This window comes from Camelus ferus, chromosome 11 (genome assembly GCF_009834535.1).
Source record: "Camelus ferus isolate YT-003-E chromosome 11, BCGSAC_Cfer_1.0, whole genome shotgun sequence".
Classification (NCBI taxonomy): Eukaryota; Metazoa; Chordata; class Mammalia; order Artiodactyla; family Camelidae; genus Camelus; species Camelus ferus.
In genome coordinates this window covers 48,435,958-48,454,841 of record NC_045706.1, presented here as the reverse complement: position 1 = coordinate 48,454,841, position 18,884 = coordinate 48,435,958, and the positions used below count along the sequence as shown (strand labels likewise).

Sequence of the window (18,884 nt, the reverse complement as noted above, 5' to 3'; positions counted from 1 at the left end):
TCTCTAGCATCATCTGACTTGAATTCTCAGCACATTTGACACAGCTAATTATTTTCTTCTTTCAAAAATACCCTGTTTCCTTGAATAATGGAGTGCCACACAGCCTTGATTTTCCCTCTTTATCTCTTTGGTTACTTCCTCTCAACTTCCTTTTTGGTTCATCATTTTTAAAAAGGTCATCCAATGTTGGAACTCCTCAGAGCCTCTCTCATTGCATAGGATGCATGGAAAGCGAAGTGGGAAATCAACTTGTGATTATAGATTTGGAATAGATTTTGGAGGTCCTTGAATAACAAGATAATGTTGGGGCATCAAAGCAAATTTTTCAGTCAGGCAGTGATAGGACTGTATTTGTGCTTTAGGAAGATTTATCTGGCATTAATACATAGAAGATAGAGAGGTTAAATCTCCATAGTGCATCTCTATTATTAATGATGACAACAAAAAACTATAATAATATTAGTATTTATGTGTCTCGATGAGATAGTACATATAAAGTGTTGATCACAGTAGTGGACACAGACATTAATACTTACTGATTATAACCAGGTGAAGTAGCTAATATTGCTAGCTCTGTTGTATAGTTGAGAAGACTTAAGTCTAGGAAGAAAAAAAATGACTTGCCTAGGGTAACCCCTGTAGTTGGCAGAGTTTGGATTGCCTTTTCATGATGCTATACCAAAGAAATATTTGTTGACTGGTAATTGTACATATGAATTTCCATTTGCTTTTTGCTGTCATTTAATATATTGTAGTCTTATCTCTCCAAATATCTTTGAAATTGCTTGAGGATAACCCTCTAGTACAACCTTAAACTGCTCCCTGGAAAATAATATTCCTGGAGATATTAAGAGCTCTTTCAGTTACAGAAATTTATAGAACTCTGGATTCAAATTTTAAAGCAGGGTTTTTTTGCCAAAGGATTTCTGTCCGTGCTTTAAAAATGCTAAGTTGTACTGTGAATCTCTAAGAGGGGAATAGATTACAGTCTTATAGATAGGTTAGGTTCCCTAGAAGCAGAACCTGAGATGGGGGTTCTTGTGGGAGTGATTTACTGAAGGAGTCCTCTCAAGTTCAGCTTATGACGGGGTGAAGGAAACAGGACAGGGCAGGGAAGAAGCTGAGCAAAGCTGAGCTAAAGCTGCACTGTGCATTGTGGCAAACACTAGCTACATGTAGCTGACTACTGACCACTTGAAATTCGAGTAGTGTGACTGAGGATCTGAATTCTTAATTTTACTTAATTATAATTTAAACTTTAAAAACTGATACTTGATTCAGTTATTAGGAAACTTTAAAATATGGATATATGAATTTACTTTTTATTGTTTTATTTTATTTTTAAAATTTTTTAAAGTCTTTTTTTTTTTTTAAATAGAGGTACAGGAAATTGAACCCAGGACCTTGTCCATGCTAAGCACGTGCTCTACCACTGAGCTATATCCCTCCTTGTTGTGAATCTTCTTTTTAAACTGTGAACTTTATAAAATTTAAATATAGATCAACTATTTCTGATGAAAATTTAGTGTCTGAATTGAGATGTTTTGTAAGTGTAAAATGCATAATGGATTCCAAAGACTTCGTATGAAAAAATGTAAAGTATTTCATTAATAATTTTTATATTTATTGCATGTGGAAATGATGTATTTTATATATACTGGTGAAACAATATATAATTAAAAACTCACTTTACCTATTTCTTTTTACATTTTTAATGTTTAATTTTTTACTATTTACTTTAAAAATGTTTCTTAATGTTAATACTTTTTAAAAATGTGACTACCAAAATATTTTAAACCGTATATGTGACTGACATTAGTTTTCTATTGTGCAGTGCTAAGACAAAGTCTAACTCTGCCTGATCCCACAGGGAGCTCTGGAGAATGAATGGTACTGGAGTTGTCTCCCCTTGAGGCAAAGGAGCCATCCTTTTGTGTCCTAGGACCAGTTAGTCATTGTGTAGTGGCCACTCTTATCTTATCCACCTCAAGTCATGACTTCCAAGCTTAATGTAGTTTTGAATAGTTGGGAGATTCTTTCATAACCTTGACCACAGGTTTGCTATGTGCTATACTGGATTTGATTAAAGACGACTATTCAGTGAATAAGTCTTAAAGGATGGAAGTCATCAAACTCCAATGGTTTTTCCATGTAATATTTTATTACTTATGTATCTGTCTTTCTTGGGCATGAAACTCATTACACAAAAAAGGCAATATTTTGCATAGCTCTGTTGATGCTTGTTTCTGAGTTACCTGAGTGCTAGACAGCTGTCAATAATTTTGATTTCTCCTGAAAAAGCCTTCTGGCTTATGTGTCCCAAGGAGAATATTATGATTAAAAGCTCTGCTGCTCTTTTATGCCTTCTGGATCAATTGTAATTATCATAAAGCTATTAGGAATTAGTATACAGATAGTGATGGGGTTGGGATAGAATCAATTCATTGATATTCAAGAAAAGAGAAAAAGCCCAGTAAAAAAATAATTTTCAGAGGCAGAGATAAAATTCCTTTGTTTCTTATCCTCATTTGTAAGCAGGCAGTCTGGCCAGAAAAGGAAGCAAGTTTAAGTGATGCATGGAGAAGGCAACTGATAAGGCTTGGGGTACACGAAAGACAACATTCCATAGCTTCTGTCTTCTCTTTTCACCCTCTTGAGATCAGACCATGAGATGGAGAACAGGTACAATTCTTCCTATTTTATGTAAAGAGATATAATTGGGTAAATATTACCTGGAATGTTGTAGAACTCTTAAAAAATCATTTCAGAAACATTTGTTAAAAATTGAAAAAAAGAACAAAACATTGGTATGTGAAATGAAGAGAGAATGTTAGATTATAGGCTAAAGAAAATCAGCTATTAGATAAGAAATTCTAATGGCAGTTTTTTTTTTTTTTGCTAGCTACTAGATATATTAGCCGAACTAAATATACACTGTACTCTGTATCAAATACTTAGTATTTCATTAAAAAAATTATGATCTCTGACTTCAAAGAACTTAAAGTAATGAAACTTTAAATAACTGATTCTGGGACACAAAGGTTGGCTTCCTTGCCTCAGGGGAGATGATTCTGATGCCATTCATTCTCCAGAGTTTCCTGTGGGATCAGGCAGAGATAGACTTTAGCTCAGTACTGTCCAATGGAAAACTAATGTGAGCCACATATATAATTTAAAATATTTTTAAGGAAAGTTTTAAGAAATTAACTGAGAAAATTATAGAGGTGAACGAGTTCAAGATGTTATAGTACCTTTAAATTTGAGTGTTAAGAGAGCACATAATAGTGTGAAATTGTTATAATGAAGAGACTTAACTGATAATTGTTTCAAGAGTAGTTGAACTTCGATGCAGCTCTATAAAAATTTTGGAGAAAAATATATACATCATAAAAAATCAAATAATACAGAAGAGTTAATGATGAAAAACAACAATCTTCTGTCTTGCTTTTTGCTACTTTCAGTCCCACACCCCAGAGAAAATCTCCTTTTCTTCCGGTCCCATGCCCTAGAGGAAGCCTTTTTGATTTAGATCTTCTGGTAGTTACTCTATAACTTTAAATTGTATGATTATAACTCTTTTCATTTACTTATGAACTTAAGTCATTATCCATTTACTCCTTTTTATGAAATGTAACAATTTGTTCATCTATACCACCTCTTTAACCTCACCCTTTCTTCCTTCTAATGTTTGATAGTTTGATAGTATTTTAAGTTGTACTATTTTATCACCCTTTCATAGTCCATCACCTCTAATCAGTATTCTGATTTTCCTTTGTGTATGGTAAGAGTAACAGCACCCATTCTATTCCCTGTCTTTACTTCTACATTCCACCATTAATCTCTTACTTTTTGTCACTTCTCATTTTGCTCTTACATTGTCAAGATTATTAACATTTTAATTCTGATATTTAACCATAACAAAGTCATCTGCATTTGTTCATTAGTTGATAGTAAAAGTTGAAAACCAATTAACAACTTTAATGTTATTGTGACTTTAAACATTTTATTCACTACTTGATAAAGCAGTATGCTAAAATTGTATCTCCTTCTTCAAGGTCCAATGTCACAAACCCTGGGCCAATCCAAAGGGAATGATTCTGGATCAAGGTCAAGAGGATTTTCTTTTCAATTGCTTAAGATTATGCTACCATTTGGTCTGGTTCCTACTTTATTTATTTATTTATTTATTTATTTATTTATTTATTTATTTATTGTTTTCTCTGGAGATTCTGCATCTCTTTACCACATTCCCATATCACATTCTAAATTTTAAAAGTTTACTCTTTCTTTCAATCCTAATAGTTGCTTCATGGAATCCTCCTTTTTGTTTTTTTCCACAGAGACAGCCCTTCAGAAACCCCATGTATTTCTTTTAATAATGCATTGATTTGGTCATCATCTCCAGACTTCTCTAGGTTAGCACACCATGTCCTTTACCCCACATTATTTCCCTTTCTGGCATTCTCCCTCTTTCTTGCCACAAAACAGCTGTGAACTTCTTTCTTTGCGTGTCCAAATAAGTAGGGCTTTACCCTGGGTTCAGTAACACACTGGATGTTTCATTTCTTCCCAGTTGATTTCTTCAATTTCTTTGGATAAAAATACTACCCCCCCCCCGCCACCTTTTATGATTGCTGAGCTGCCTGTTTTGCAAATAGCAAAAGAGAAAGGGGCAGGGAGCACAGCATTTTATATAAAGGAACTCAATCACTCCAGTTTACATTCCACTGTTCACTTCTGCCCTATGTCATACCTCCAAGCCAGAACCTCTGGTTTCCAACAGGCAGAATGATTTCACTATTCTCTGCAGACTCCTCATAGCATATTTTAGACTATAGGTTTCTCTTCTTGTTTTCATCTGTCAAATTCGTCCATCAGCTCTCCATCTTCTAGCAGGCACTCGACTGCTGTTGACTCCTGTTAGCAATCTTCCTATGTTTTTATTCCTTTTTTTGCACTTTTCAATTTCAGTCTCAGTGGTCTGGAAAAAGACCTGGTTAAATGAGAGTGCTTAGGGTGCCTCCTTGAAAGAACTAATGGACCCAATGAACCTCCCAGTTGAGGGAGCGGTCTAAGCCAAGGTAGTTAATAAGGTTAACAGGAATATAGTAAATAGTTTACCTGAAATAGAGAAGTAATTAAGTGAACCTAAATAATTTAGGGCTTGCTGATTTGGAATTGAACCCACCTTGAAACAGAAAAGATTGCATTTGATACCTAGGGATCAGGGAACAGCTGTAAATTCTTAAGCAGTTGAGTGTTGTTATAAATATAGTATAGCGCTACGTTTAATTATTAAAAAGCATGAAACTCTGAAGGCCATTTTCTGGGCAGGTTTCTATTAAAAATAAACAGTTCTTTACTTTTACATTTTTGGTTTAATTTCAAGCATTGAGCTTGAGAGTTATTTGATCCAAGTAAATAGATGAATAATTTAAAGTACCTGGGAATTTATTTAACTGTTAAATAGTCATATATAACAAATAATGAGAAGAGGCAATATTGTGTAGTGGTTAAGATCTTCCCCTACGTCTTCTGCTATAATTGTTGTATTAAATCTAAAGTTTTTAGTTCCATGAATGACATGTGGTGAACTATTAATAACTGGTAATTTTTGTAATAATGCTTTCTTATAGTCATCTAATTTCTTGCTTTTCAAAACACGTTGACATGTATCAATTGCATGATCTTTATCAATGGCATGATCTTTATAACAATCTCTGTGAGGAAATAGGATAGATATTAATATCCTAATTTTATGAGTCATAGAGTTGAGAAAGAGAGAGAGAAATATGTCAAATATCACAGAATTCTTTAGTTTAAATGCTTTAAGCAGTATTACAATTTTGATAGATACTGGGGATTGATTCACCTACCTGTTCCAGTCCCTTTCTAGTGTGCCCGCCAGTACTGAAGAGCTTGGAAAAATAAAAGCTACATTTCCCAGGCTCTCTTGCAGCTGGAAATGTGGCCCAGACTTTGCCAAAAATATGCATACCAGTGAGACTTGGAGGGATGAAGGTAAGCAACATGAGAGTGGCCACAAAGAGAACAAAGCTCTTCTTCCAGGCTAGTGGCAGAAGCATTTCATTCTTTTGGGGTGGTCCTGGCAGAGGTTCTCGTCTGGTTCCTAGTAGTATCAGTATTAAATGTTGGGTTGTGGCAGTAGTGCGGTTTCCACTAAATCAGAACTGTGGTGGTGTTGAAAAATTTTCTTGGTTGACTTTGTTCCTAAGTAGCATTCAAACCTGCCTTTTCCAGGCCTTGTGGAAGTTCTGTAAATAACCTATAACAAATTACTTTCCCTTTAAATTAGCTAGAGTGGATTCTGTTCTTTCCAGCTATGATTCCCGTCAGGTACATATGCCAAGACTAGATTTGTCTCTTAAGAGCATACTCACATTAATTAAGATCATGAAGCTAAAATGTAAAATCAGAACCATTTAAAAATTTATAATGAAAAATAAAGTTACTATGCAGAACAAAATACACTTACATAATCAGTATGTTTTCTCATTGTAAACACACCAGTATTGGGAACCTAAATAATAACCAGAAGATTGCTTAGTGAGCATGGAAATAGAACAAAGGAAGCAGGATAAATTGAGTATTTAATGGTATAAAGTTGAAAATCATCATGTTAATCAATCATTTCTATGGTGATAATCTTACCAATGGGGTTATAGTATTTAAAGTTTATTATATAAAGCTCTTACTCTGTTGGAAAGTATTTAGGTGGCTATCACCAACTTTTGTGATTTTCTGTTTTCCATGGCTGACACAATCCCTTTTTAATTCGCAGTGTTTTTGTTTAGACATGCTAATATTTTTAATCAATTTGTAGTCAAGGTTAGTCACTGTCTGCAGCCTGGAATCCATTCTGATTCCTAAGATGATTGCTTATTTGACCCTGCCAATATAATTCATCACTATCACGTTCTTGAATGTAAGAAGAAAATTCCTTTGTCTTTTGGGTATATCGCTCCTCTAATCCATTGTATGTGATGACTGCAGAGTTTAATTCCCTGAGAGTAATTTTTCTATTTTGTGTTTTCAAATGCCATTCCTCAAATACTGCTAATTAGAAAATTAGGTCTCTTAACATTGCAGACTGCTGTTATTTCTCCCACACCAATGTAAGACACTGGGCTAGAGACTCTGATCTAATTAATATAGTATTTTAAGAGGATTGTAAAATGATCAGGTTTAGCTGGTCACCCAAAGGTGTTCTTTGAGAATCTGAGCCTTTTAGCTCATTTCTAACAAAAGAGGTATTAAGAGAGGCTGGATTGACTTCAAAATATCTGTGATATTGTACCAGTGAATATGTATAAACCTAGGTAAAATGAATTGAATTTCTTATGTAATAAAATATTATGAAATGTAAGTCTAAGGGATTTAGTTACAAAGAATTTTAGGAGCTAGTGTGTCTGAGGGCCTGAGGGATCATTATGGAAAGAAAGGAGTTAGTGAAGTTACTTGAAGAGCAAGTTCTTTATAGCAAAACTGTCTTTATCACACACATACCCACCCATCCACACAACACATTAGTATCATGCTTAAACTGTAATCATGGTTATATGACAAAACCATGAGGCACAGTAGTGTCCCCAAATCAGAGAAAATTTAGTTTCACAGAACAAGAGAAGTTCCTGGCAGGTTAAGAGAATGAGTGCTAAAGAAAATGGGGTTAAAAAAGGGCTGGAGAAAAAAAATTTTAATGAAGACTCTTTTTAAAAGTAGTATTGCATGAACATTGCAATGAATTATTCTTAATTGGCTCATGGATATAGCCAGTCTGGGTCTAACCACTAACAACTAGGAAAAAACTATAAGAAACTATGAAATTTGGAATGGTTGTACTTAAATATGCATGAATGCATAACATCAAATTAATCTTTGAATTGTTAATTGTATTCTTGAATGTTTATTCTTATCCTTTTATCTGTTCTAGCACATTACAGGATGGTATTTACTTCTTCCTTTTGTTATCTTTTTGATGCTAGAGGCTCTCAATGAGATTTACTATTTTATCTTCCTCACCAAATATTCACAATTTATAGTGGTAATCCAAAAGAAGGAATTGGCAACTTTTCCCCCTCCTACTTGCTTCACTTTTTCTCCCCTACATTCCAAAACTTTTCTTTGCTTTGTTTGGCCAATATTTTTGACTTCTCTTTTCTTCTTTAGCCTATGGAATTTACCTAGGTCAGTAAATATTGATTTATCATCCCTGGAGGGAGCATTTGGAACTGAGTCACTATTGATAATCTGCTGGCTATGAATATTTAAACCTTTAAAATTGTGTGGCTTGTAGCAAGGTATTCATGATGGACACTGACAGAAAATTTTGCTGAAGTTCCACAGTTAGGAAATTGTTCTGGAAGATCCATGGGAATAACTTTGATTTTGACATCATAAATCTTCACATAAAAATATAGAAAATATTAATACAGCAGTAAGAACATTTTTGCCTTTTAAGAACTCTGTGTTTAGCTAGTACTTTTCTCTGGGGACTAAAGGCTTTCACTTGTTTTCCCTGTTGTGTTGCCTTAATCTCTGTGTTTGCATAATAGAAACATTGAAAAATCATATGACTCGCTCAGAATTTCATGGAAATTTAGTGGACAAGCTAGGTGAATTGACTGTTGATCTTGCAATACAGTTCTTCACTATTATGCTTTGGAGGTGAGAAGAAAATTCATAACTCCTTAGGGTATCACACTGGGAGCATTATTTGGACTTGGCTGAACTTTCTTCAGGGAGCCATTTTACAGAGGCATATGGAAAATTCCTAAGATGCTAAAATTATTAGATATATCAATATTGTAGCCAAAAGAATACTGACGATTAGCAATGTTGAGCATCTTTTCATGTGCTTGTTGGCACCTGTATATCTTCTTTGGAAAAATGTCTATTCAGGTTCTTTGCCCACTTTTATATCAAGTTGTTCATTTTTTTGATGTTGAGTTGTATGAGTTTTTGAATATTTTGGATATTAACCCCTTTATTGGATATATCTTCTGCAAATATCATATCTGATTCAATAGGTGACTTTTTCATTTTTTGATAGTTTCCTTCACTGTGCAAAAGCTTTTTAATTTGATGTAGTCTTATTTATCTTTGCTTTTGTTTCCCTTGCCTGAGGAGACATGTCCAAAAAATATTACTAAGATTGGTGTCAAAGAGCTTATTGCCTATGTTTTCATCTAAAAGCTGAATGGTTTTAGGTCTTAAATTAAGTCTTTAATCCATTTTGAGTTTATTTTTTGAGCATGGTGTAAGAATATAGTCCAGTTTGATTCTTTTTCTTGTTGCTTTTCAGTTTTTCTAACACTATTTATTGAAGAGTTTTTCCACTGTAAATTCTTGCTTCTTTTGTCATAGATTAATTTTCCATATAATTGTGGGTTAATTTCTGGACTTTCTATTCTGTTCCATTGATCTATGTGTCTGTTTTTGTGCTGGTGCTATACTGTTTTGATTACTGTGGATTTGTAATATAATTTGAATTCAGGGTGCATGATTCTTTTGGCTTTGTTCTTTCTCAGGATTGTTTTGGATATTTGGGAGACTTTTGTGTTTCTATACAGATTTTAGAATTATTTGTTCTAGTTCTAAATGCCATTGGTATTTTGATAGAAATTGCATTCAATCTGTAGATTGCCTTGGTTAGTATGGTCATTTTAACAATATTAATTCTTCCAGTCCATGACCATGGTATATTTTTCCATCTGTTTGTATCCTCCTCAGTTTCTTCCACCAGTATCTTATAGTTTTCTGAGTATAGATCTTCTACCTCCTTAGTTAGATTTATTCTAGGTATTTTATTCTTTTTAATGTGATTATAAATGGGATTGTTTTCTTAATTTCTCTTTTTGATAATTTATTGTTAGTATATAGGAATGTGACAGATTTCCATGTTTTCTCTCTCTCTTTTAATGCTGGCCATTCTCACAGGTGTGAGGTGCTATCTCCTTGTTGTTTTGATTTGCATTTTCCTGATGACTAGTGATGTCGAGCATCTTTTCATGTACCTGTTTTCATGTATCTGTATGTCTTCTCTGGAAAAACGTCTATTCAGTTCATCTGCCCAACTTTTAATTGGATTATCTGTGTCTTTTTTAGTGATCTGTATGAGTTCTTCATATATTTTGTATATTAAGCCTTGATCAGATTATGATTTACAAGTATTTTCTCCCTTTCTTGAGGTTGTCTTTTCATTCTGTTGTTGGACTTCTTTGCTTTGCAAAGCTTTTTAGTTTGAAATAATCCCACTTGTTTATTTATGCTGTTTTTGCCTTTACTTTTGGTGTCAAATCGAAAAAATTATTGCCAAGGCGAAAGTCAAAGAGTTTACTGCCTATGTTTTCTTCTAGGAGTTTTATGGTTTCAGGTTCAAGACTTTAAATCCATTTTGAGTTGATTTTTGTGTATGGTGTAAGATAGCAGTCCAGTTTCATTCTTTTGCATGTGTCCATCCAGTTTTTCCAAAACCATTTGTTGAAGAGACTGTCCTTTCCCCATTATATATTCTTGGCTCATTTGGTGTAGATTAATTGACCATGGGTTTATCTCTGGGCTCTTTATTCAGTACCATTGATCTGTGTGTTTATTTTTATCTTGATACCATACTGTCTTGATTACTATAGTTTTGTAATATAGTTTGATATCAGGAAGTGTGAATGAATGGATGATGAATTGTGTCAAATTCTCTTGCTGCATTTGTTGAGATGATCATATGATTTTTATTCTTTATTTTGTTAATGTGGTATATCACATCGATTAATTTGTGGATGTTGAACCATCCTTGCATCCCTGGAATAAATCTTACTTGACCATGGTGTATGATTGTTTTAAAGTATTACTGAATTCAGTTTACTAATGTTTTGTTGAGTATTTTAACCTCTAGTTCATCTGGGATATTGGCTGTCATTTATCTTCTTGTATGTGTTTGTCTGGTTTTGGTATCAGTGTAATTCTAGCCTGGAAAAATATGGCCTTTGTAAAATAAAATACTGGCCTTTGGAAGTGTTTCCTTTTCTTCTTCTCCTTCTTCTCCTTCTTCTCCTTCTTCTCCTTCTTCTCCTTCTTCTCCTTCTTCTCCTTCTTCTTCTTCTTCTTCTTCTTCTTCTTTCTTCTTCTTCTTCTTCTTCTTCTTCTTCTTCTTCTTCTTCTTCTTCTTCTTCTTCTTCTTCTTCTTCTTCTTCTTCTTCTTCTTCCTTCTTCCTTCTTCTTCTTCTTCTTCTTCTTCTTCTTCTTCTTCTTCTTCTTCTTCTTCTTCTTCTTCTTCTTCTTCTTCTTCTTCTTCTTCTTCTTCTTCTTCTTCTTCTTCTTTCTTCTTCTTCTTCTTCTTCTTTCTTCTTTCTTCTTTCTTCTTCTTCTTCTTTCTTCTTTCTTCTTTCTTCTTCAGAATTTGAGAAGGATTATTATTCATTCTTCTTTAAATGTTCAGTAGAATTCACCAGTAAAGTCATCTGGTCCTGGACTTTCTTGATTTTTAATTAACTGATTCAGTCTCTTTACTAGTAATTTATACCAGTATTAGCTGGTTTTTCAAAAAACCAGCTCTTAGTTTCATTGATCTTTTCTATTTTTTTTCAGTCTTCAAAATGTCTTCTCTGATCTTTGTTATTTCTTTTCTTCTACTAACTTTGGGCTTCATTTGTTCTTTTTTTCTCATTTCATGAGGTGTAAAGTTAGGTTATTTATTTGAGACCTTTCTTGTTTGTTAGTATAGGCTTTATTGCTATGAACTTTCCTCTTAGAATTGCATCCCATAAGTTTTAGTATGTTGTATTTCTATTTTCATTTGTCTCAAGGTATTTTTTTATTTCTTTTTGACCTGTTTGTTGTTCAGGAGCATGTTGTTTAATCTTTACATATGTGTGAATTTTCAGGTTTTCCTCTTGCAGTTGATATCTATTTTCATACCGTTGTCAGAAAAGATGCTTCATGTCATTTCAGTCTTTTAAAATTTATTAGGACTTGTTTTTTGGCCTAACATATGATTGGTCCTGGAAAATGTTCCATGTGTGCTTGAGAAGAACATATATTCTATTGCTTTTGATGGAATGTTCTGTAAATATTTATTAAGTTCATGTGGTCTAATATATAGTTTAAGCCCAAAGTCTTCTTACTGATTTCTGTCTGGATGATCTATCCTTTTTTGAAAGTGGAATATTGAAATACTATTATTGTTTTGCTGCCTATTCAAGTCTGTTAATATTTACTTTATATATTTTGGTGCTCTGAGGGTGGATGCATAAATATTTACAAATGTTATATTCTCTTGTTGGATTGACCCCTTTATCACTATATAATGGCCTTCTTTGTCTCCTATCACGGCCTTTGTGTATCTCCTAAGGGCTTTTGCTTTGTGGTTACTGTAAAGCCTATGTAAAAGATCTTATACTGATAACAATCTACTTTAAGTTGAATTTAAGTTTGAACATATTTTAAAGTTCTACATTTTTACTCCCTCCACCATATTTTATGGGTTTGGTGTCACAATTTGCATCTTTTTCTCTTGTATGTTCATTAACAAATTGTTGTCGGTATAGTTTTTTTTTTTTTTTACTACTTTTGTCTTTTAACCTTCATACTAGTTAAGTGATTAATCTGCTACCTTTACTGTATATTACCTTTACTAGTGAGACTTATAGTTTCAGTGTTTCTTGTTACTTGTCTCTTTTACCTTAAAGAAGTCCCTTTAAGATTAAAAAAAAAAAAAACAGGCTTAGTGGTGATGAATTTCTTTATCTTTTGCTTGTCTGGAAAACTATTCCTCCTTCAGTTCTGAATGATTACTTTGCTGGGTAGAGTATTCTTAATTGAAGAGTTTTTTTCTTTTAGCATTTCGTATATATCATCTAACTCCCTTCTGGCCTGCACAATTTCTGCTGATAGTCTTAGTGGGGGTTCCCTTGTATATAACTGGTTGTTTTTCTTTTGCTGCTTTTAAAAGTCTCTCCTTGTCTTTACTTCTTTACATTTTAATTTATAATGAGTTGTTGTGTGGATCTTTTTGGCTTCGTCTTGTTTGTAAGTCTCTGGAATTCCTGGAATGGAGTATTTGTTTTCTTCCCCATATTAGGGAAGTTTTCAGCAATATTTCTTCAACTAGGCTTTCTGTCCTTTCTCTGTTCTCCTTCTAGGATTCTTATAATGCAAATGTTAGTCTGCATTTTTTTGTCCCAAAAGTCCCTTAAGCTATCTTCACTTTAAATTTTTTTTATCTTTTTGCTGCTCTGGTTGGATGAGTTCCACTGCCCTGTCCTTGAGTTCATTGACCCTTTTTTTGCTTTGTCTAGTGTGTTAGTCCCCTCTAGCATCTTTTTCAGTCCAGTTATTGTATTCTTCAGCTCTGTGACTTCTATTTGGTACTTTTTAATATTTTCTATCTCTTTGTTTAAGTTCTCACTATCTTCAACCATTCTTGTCCTAAGTTAACTGAGCTTCTATATGATTGCTACTTTGAATTCTTTATCAGGTAAATTACTTATTTCTGTTTCATTAAGGGTGTTTTTTCTGAGGTTTTATCTTATTTTATCATTTGGAACATATTCCTCTATTTCTTCACTTTGCTTGTCTCTTTGTGTTGGTTTCTATGCATTAGATGAAACAGCCACTCTCCAAGACTTGAAGGAGTAGCCTTGTGTAGGAGATGAACCTTTTTCAACCCTGCCCTAGCTCTTGGTTGTGTCTCAGACCTTTGTGACTATCCAAGCAGCTGATTTTATTTTTGTGGCTCTCTGTAGTTGAGAATATGCCAATATCTGTCAGTATCCCAAAGGCGAGCATCTCAATCAGCATCTAGATTCAAGCTGATTGGAAGCCAGACCCTCAGGCAGCAGCATTTAAAGTATGCAAATACATACAGTCCTGTAGGACTACAAGTGTAAGACCTGCTGGCCACCAGTGTCAGGTGATCTTGAGGTATCCCCTGATTGGTATTCACAAAAATTGGAGTTGCAGATGAGTGTATGAGCTTCTTTCTCAGAGATACCAAGCTATAGTAGGCAGTGAGAGAATGCAAAGACAGCATCCAGCCTATGTTCCCTGAGAGCACCTCTGTAGGCCTCTAGATAAGTGCCAAACCTAAAGCCTGCCCCTTTGGCTAAAGCTCCAGGAGAAGCAAATAGGCCTTGTTCACAAAAAGATTGGAGGTCTATTTCAGTCTGTTGTCTGTGCAGTGCCCTGGGGGTGGTAACCTACAAAGAACTTTTTCTCTGATTGTTATAATCTTTTGGGACCCAAGAACACAAGCCCCAACCCTGGCCCCCAGAGCCAGGTGATCAAGGGGCATTCCCTGGGCAGCACCTGCAAAAACTAGGGCACCAGCTGTGTGTAAAAGGTTCCCTCTGGGAAGTACTGGTGCTCTGGAGCACAGCTGAGGGACAGTGCAAAGATGGCATCTGCCCTTTGAGGTCACTGGAAGGGATTACAGTCAGCCTTTAGATGTGTGTTTAATTAGAAGCCTGCCCCTCAGGCTACAACTATGATGATGAACTAATAGGCCACTTTCACTGAAAGACTGAGCTTCTGTGTCTGTTGCCTCTTGCTATAGCTTGGGGGTGGTAGTCATTTAATCTTTTTCCATTGGTTACAGTCCTATGGGGCCCATGAGCATAAATCCCACTGGCCACCAAAGCCAGGCAACATAAAGGTGTCCCCTGGTGGCAGCCACACAATTCAAGGTGCCAGAAAAGGGTACATGTTCCTTTCTGGGAGATTCCTGTGAGCTGGAGATGGGCAGAGGGAGAGCGCAAAGATTGTGTCTGCTGGTCTCTGTTCTTTGAGAGCACCTGTGTGGGCCGCTAGTTGTGTACCAAACCAGTGGCACACCCCTCAGGTCAAAGTTCCTGGGTAAGCAAAGAGGCCTCTTTCAACAGAAAAACCGGACGTGTGTTTCACTCGCTCTCTGGGTATTGCCCTGGGGGAGGTAGTCTGCTAAGGACTGTCTCTCTGATTGATGCAGTTCTGTTGGACCCAAGATTGCGAGCCTTCTTGGCCTCCAGAGCTGGGCAATCGAAGGGCATACCCTGGGCAACAGCCACAAAAACCAGGGCAGCAGACATAAAACCTGGGGCACGAGATGTGTATAAAAGCTCTTCTCTGTGAGATACTGGCCCTCTGGAGCACAGCAGGAGAGTGTGACTATGGTGCCTGCTGGCTGGAAAAAAGCAGAGGGAGAGCATATAGACTGCACCTGAAGGGAAAAAAGAAAAGAAAAATAAAGCATGGTGGGTGGAGATGATGGCATATGCTGACTAGAGCGAGGCAGAGAGAGAGGGCAAAGATGGTTCCTGCCTGCCAGCAGACCTCTGGATGTGTGCTAAATTAGGAAAATTAGATGCCTGCCTGTCAGGCTGTTGCTTTAGGATTAGCAAATGAGCCTCATGTACATGAAGTCTGGATGTCTCTGAGCTGGGCAGGTAAGTCCAAGTATCAGCCCTGCAAGAGCCACTTCTCAGTTTGTTATAGGTTTGTAGGTCTCATGAATGCTGGTCCCATTGGTTTTCAGAGCTAGGTATCTTGGGGGCTCATTTCTCAGGTGCAAATCTTAAAAGTTGGGTTGCTTATGTAGGATTCAAAGCCTTACCTCCTCGGGGAAGAACTCTGGGAGCTGAATTCCCTCCCAACTCTGGTTTGCTGCTCTGGGAACCAGGGTTCCTGATGAGATTGTGTGCCAGCCCCTCCTACCACTTTGATGTGGGCCTTCCTTCATTTACCTGATGAGTAGACAGTTTTTAGATTTTTTTCCAGAGAAAGTTGTCCTGTATGAAGCTGCATATTTGGTATGTTCATGGGAAGGTGATCCTCCTATGTTGTCATCTTGAACTGGATTCTGGACTCTAGAACTTTTAATGATTTAAAAAATAATAGTAAAGACTTAAGGATTTGTGCATATGGAGCATTATTGTGATATATATGTATGCTTTTCTAGTGCTATGGAATTCTGTTTTACTATACTTTAAGGGAATATATCTGAATATGTTGACATTTAAAACCAAACAAAAGAATCTTCTCATTAAAATGCTTTGTTTTCCTATTTGGGGACATCTGATGGAGTCCATGTGTTAGTCATCATTATATACTCCATAGTGCTTTGCATGCTGTATTGCTCAAGAAATATTTGTTACATGAGTGAATGAGCTCTTGTAAGGGTTAAGTATCACTTCTTAGATTAGCATTAGTTAGCATTGCCACTGTCAGTTTCAAAAGCCCTAAAACGACATTCTTTCAGGTGATATAAAAAAATCAAGGAGACAAGATTTTGCTAATTCAGCACAATATCATAGAAGCTAAGCTTGCTCAGATTTAGCCAGAAAAGGAAATATTGGAAAAAAAATAATGGGCTATTAACTTTAGTCTGGCATCATAGTTGTAAGTTTAGTTTTTCCTCTCAAAGAATTAAATTGGCATCAAGAATAATAGAGAAAATGTTTACTGGTGGTATATTAGTCAATAGGTTATTTGGAGAAAGATTCAATAGACAGCAATTGTGGGCAGCTAGTTCTGCTCAAAGTTTGAACATTTAATTAAGTTGTAAATCTATACTATTATCTCTTTATTGTTTGTTTTACAATATGGATTGCTCTGTTGTGTTGTCACTTTGTTTTATAATAAATATATGTCTTTAAGTATATGATATTTCTAATACTAGAATATAATGTAGGAATTGCAATCTTAAATACAATACTCAAATATATTATGTATTTTATTACCTTAAAATTATTGTCAATATAAAATATGACATGAAATTACTTTGTCAGTTCTTTGGCAATTTTTAAAAATAATTAATCATCTTCGAAATTCTGAAGTGTCATCATTTGCTCTGTTTTAGAAGCTCCCTTTATATTGAAATTTATTTAGATGGATAGTTTATAGATCTATTGTGTAAAATATTTTACACATAAAAAGATATTAAGAAAGGTTTTTTTGGCATGGAGTTATACATTTTTACATCTAAAAATATAATTAAAATTTACCTAAATAGGATTGAAATTTAAAGATATTTCCAGTATTTTAAGATACAATGTACAATTTTTGCTTCCAAATATACTTGTTCTCATTATTGGAAGTAAAAAGTTCATTAGCTTTTCTACACACACACACTCTCACACCCCTACCTTAAATATTTTACCTTTATCTTAATGAATGTAACATGAACATTAGCTTGATATTTGGCCCAGGCCTATTTTTAGTACAGGTCTGTTGAGTGAGTCTCAAAGAATCGCTTTTGCCTAAATCACACCCATATTACATTGATTAAGATTTCCTACTTTGGTGTCTTTATGGAAGAAAACTTAATGACACTTGAGAAGCTACTGAACTGCAGAATCCTTGATATTTTATAATTCTCTCCCTTGCTTCACTCCAACTTTTACCATTTTTTTTCTTCCACACTCAATTTGACAACAATTTACTAACTCACCTTTATTATCTCTAAGCATTCAAATTACTTTTCAAAGAAATGACAGACTGTTTTCTACTATTATTTGATGTTTATATACTGAATAAAATTACATATTTATGATTACAACTTACATGAAAAAGTTGGGGGATAAACTAACAGATTTAATTAGTGGGAACAGAAAGGTTCCAATATACTTGAGATAATCCTTTGGTACTGAGTGGGAAGGAGGAATCATTAATATTTTGCTGAGAGGAAATAAAAAGAGTTGACTTAGTTTAGAGAGATGGTTAAGAGAAGGGCTCTTAAAAGAGCTTCTACTATATCTCAACTATGATATTAAGAGATGTTTCCATCAGTTTTGTAGAAACTAGCCCCATCAAATTTTATATTTTATAAAAATTTATAATTTTATGGAATTAGCCCTATCAATATATTCAACTCATTTTGATTGTTCTCAGTGTTGCAGGTCTTGGTGGCAGGTTGCCTATGTCCTTCCATATAAGTTAATTCAATATGCTGTCCTGCTGTTAACTTTACATGGCCACAGCTGTTCTCTGATACATGACAGCTGCTGGCCTCGAAGGTGGGAATTCTACTCCCTTTGAATTTCTTTGTCAGGGGGACTGGGGCAATATCCAGGGCTAATTTCTCCCCACTAGTGAGACAAGACCCTTCTATGTACTTTACCCAATGTCCCATGAGTAATGAAATTTTCCATTCTGGTAGTGGGAAGCAAGCACCGTTCTCAGCTCTGTGTAAGTGCCAAGTACTGTTACTTCAAATCCTTTTGTATGGTTCTTTTCCTCGCCTTGGGCAACCTCTTCCCATGTATGGGTTGATCCAGGGAATATTCAAGGGGGAGCCTCTGCAGATCTGAGTAGCTGTCTTTTTTCTCATTCTCTGCCCTGTGTACTTTAGCTGCCATAATCTCTCTGGACTCTCAGTTTTGTCTCTTCAGTTCAGAGTGTTTGTCAGGCTCTGTCTTAGTTTCCCATCCCTATCTGTGGCCTGCTAAGTCTCTCAAGGCAGTAAGCTAGGGCTGTCAAATGGCTCATTCTATTTTGTTTCCCATTTCTCAGGGATTACCGTCCTTTATTGCCCAATGCCCACTGCCTTCACAACCACTTTTTTATACATTTGGTCCATTATTTTGTTGTTTCAGGTGAGAAAGAAATCTGGTCTTTATTCCTCTGCCTTGACTGGAACCAAAGTATAACTTTAATAAGGCTTTATTGGGAGTTTGAAGGTAATGAAAAGGAAATAAAATGTGGCAATAGCTTACAATGGCAACTTTAGGTAGCTACATTCTGAGTCCGAAAGTCCTGCTGATGTCCTTGTAGCTCCCAAGTCTGAGCCCACACAGCAGTGGCTAGCTTTTCAGCTCTTCCCTTTGCCATGATAAAGTGTTCTTTATCATACAAAACATTTTTACTCCTTGCAGTCAAACTGGCTCAAACATTTT

General features: G+C 35.3%; 1 protein-coding gene across 6 annotated transcripts in view; it reads left to right on the top strand.

The window, feature by feature from the left end:
* The window catches only part of CTNNA3 (catenin alpha 3), a 1,348,033-nt gene that overhangs the window by 91,030 nt on the left and 1,238,119 nt on the right, over window positions 1-18,884 (top strand). The window contains exon 2 of one of the 6 annotated variants that reach the window (XM_032491496.1): window positions 2,539-2,682. The exons of 4 other annotated variants lie outside the window; for them this stretch is intronic. In XM_032491496.1, the coding sequence (XP_032347387.1) occupies window positions 2,667-2,682 (16 nt within the window). In that variant the 5' untranslated portion in view covers window positions 2,539-2,666. Of the gene's footprint in view, window positions 1-2,535; window positions 2,683-18,884 lie in introns of all 6 variants that reach the window. One more of the 6 variants, XM_032491497.1, reaches the window with a different exon arrangement.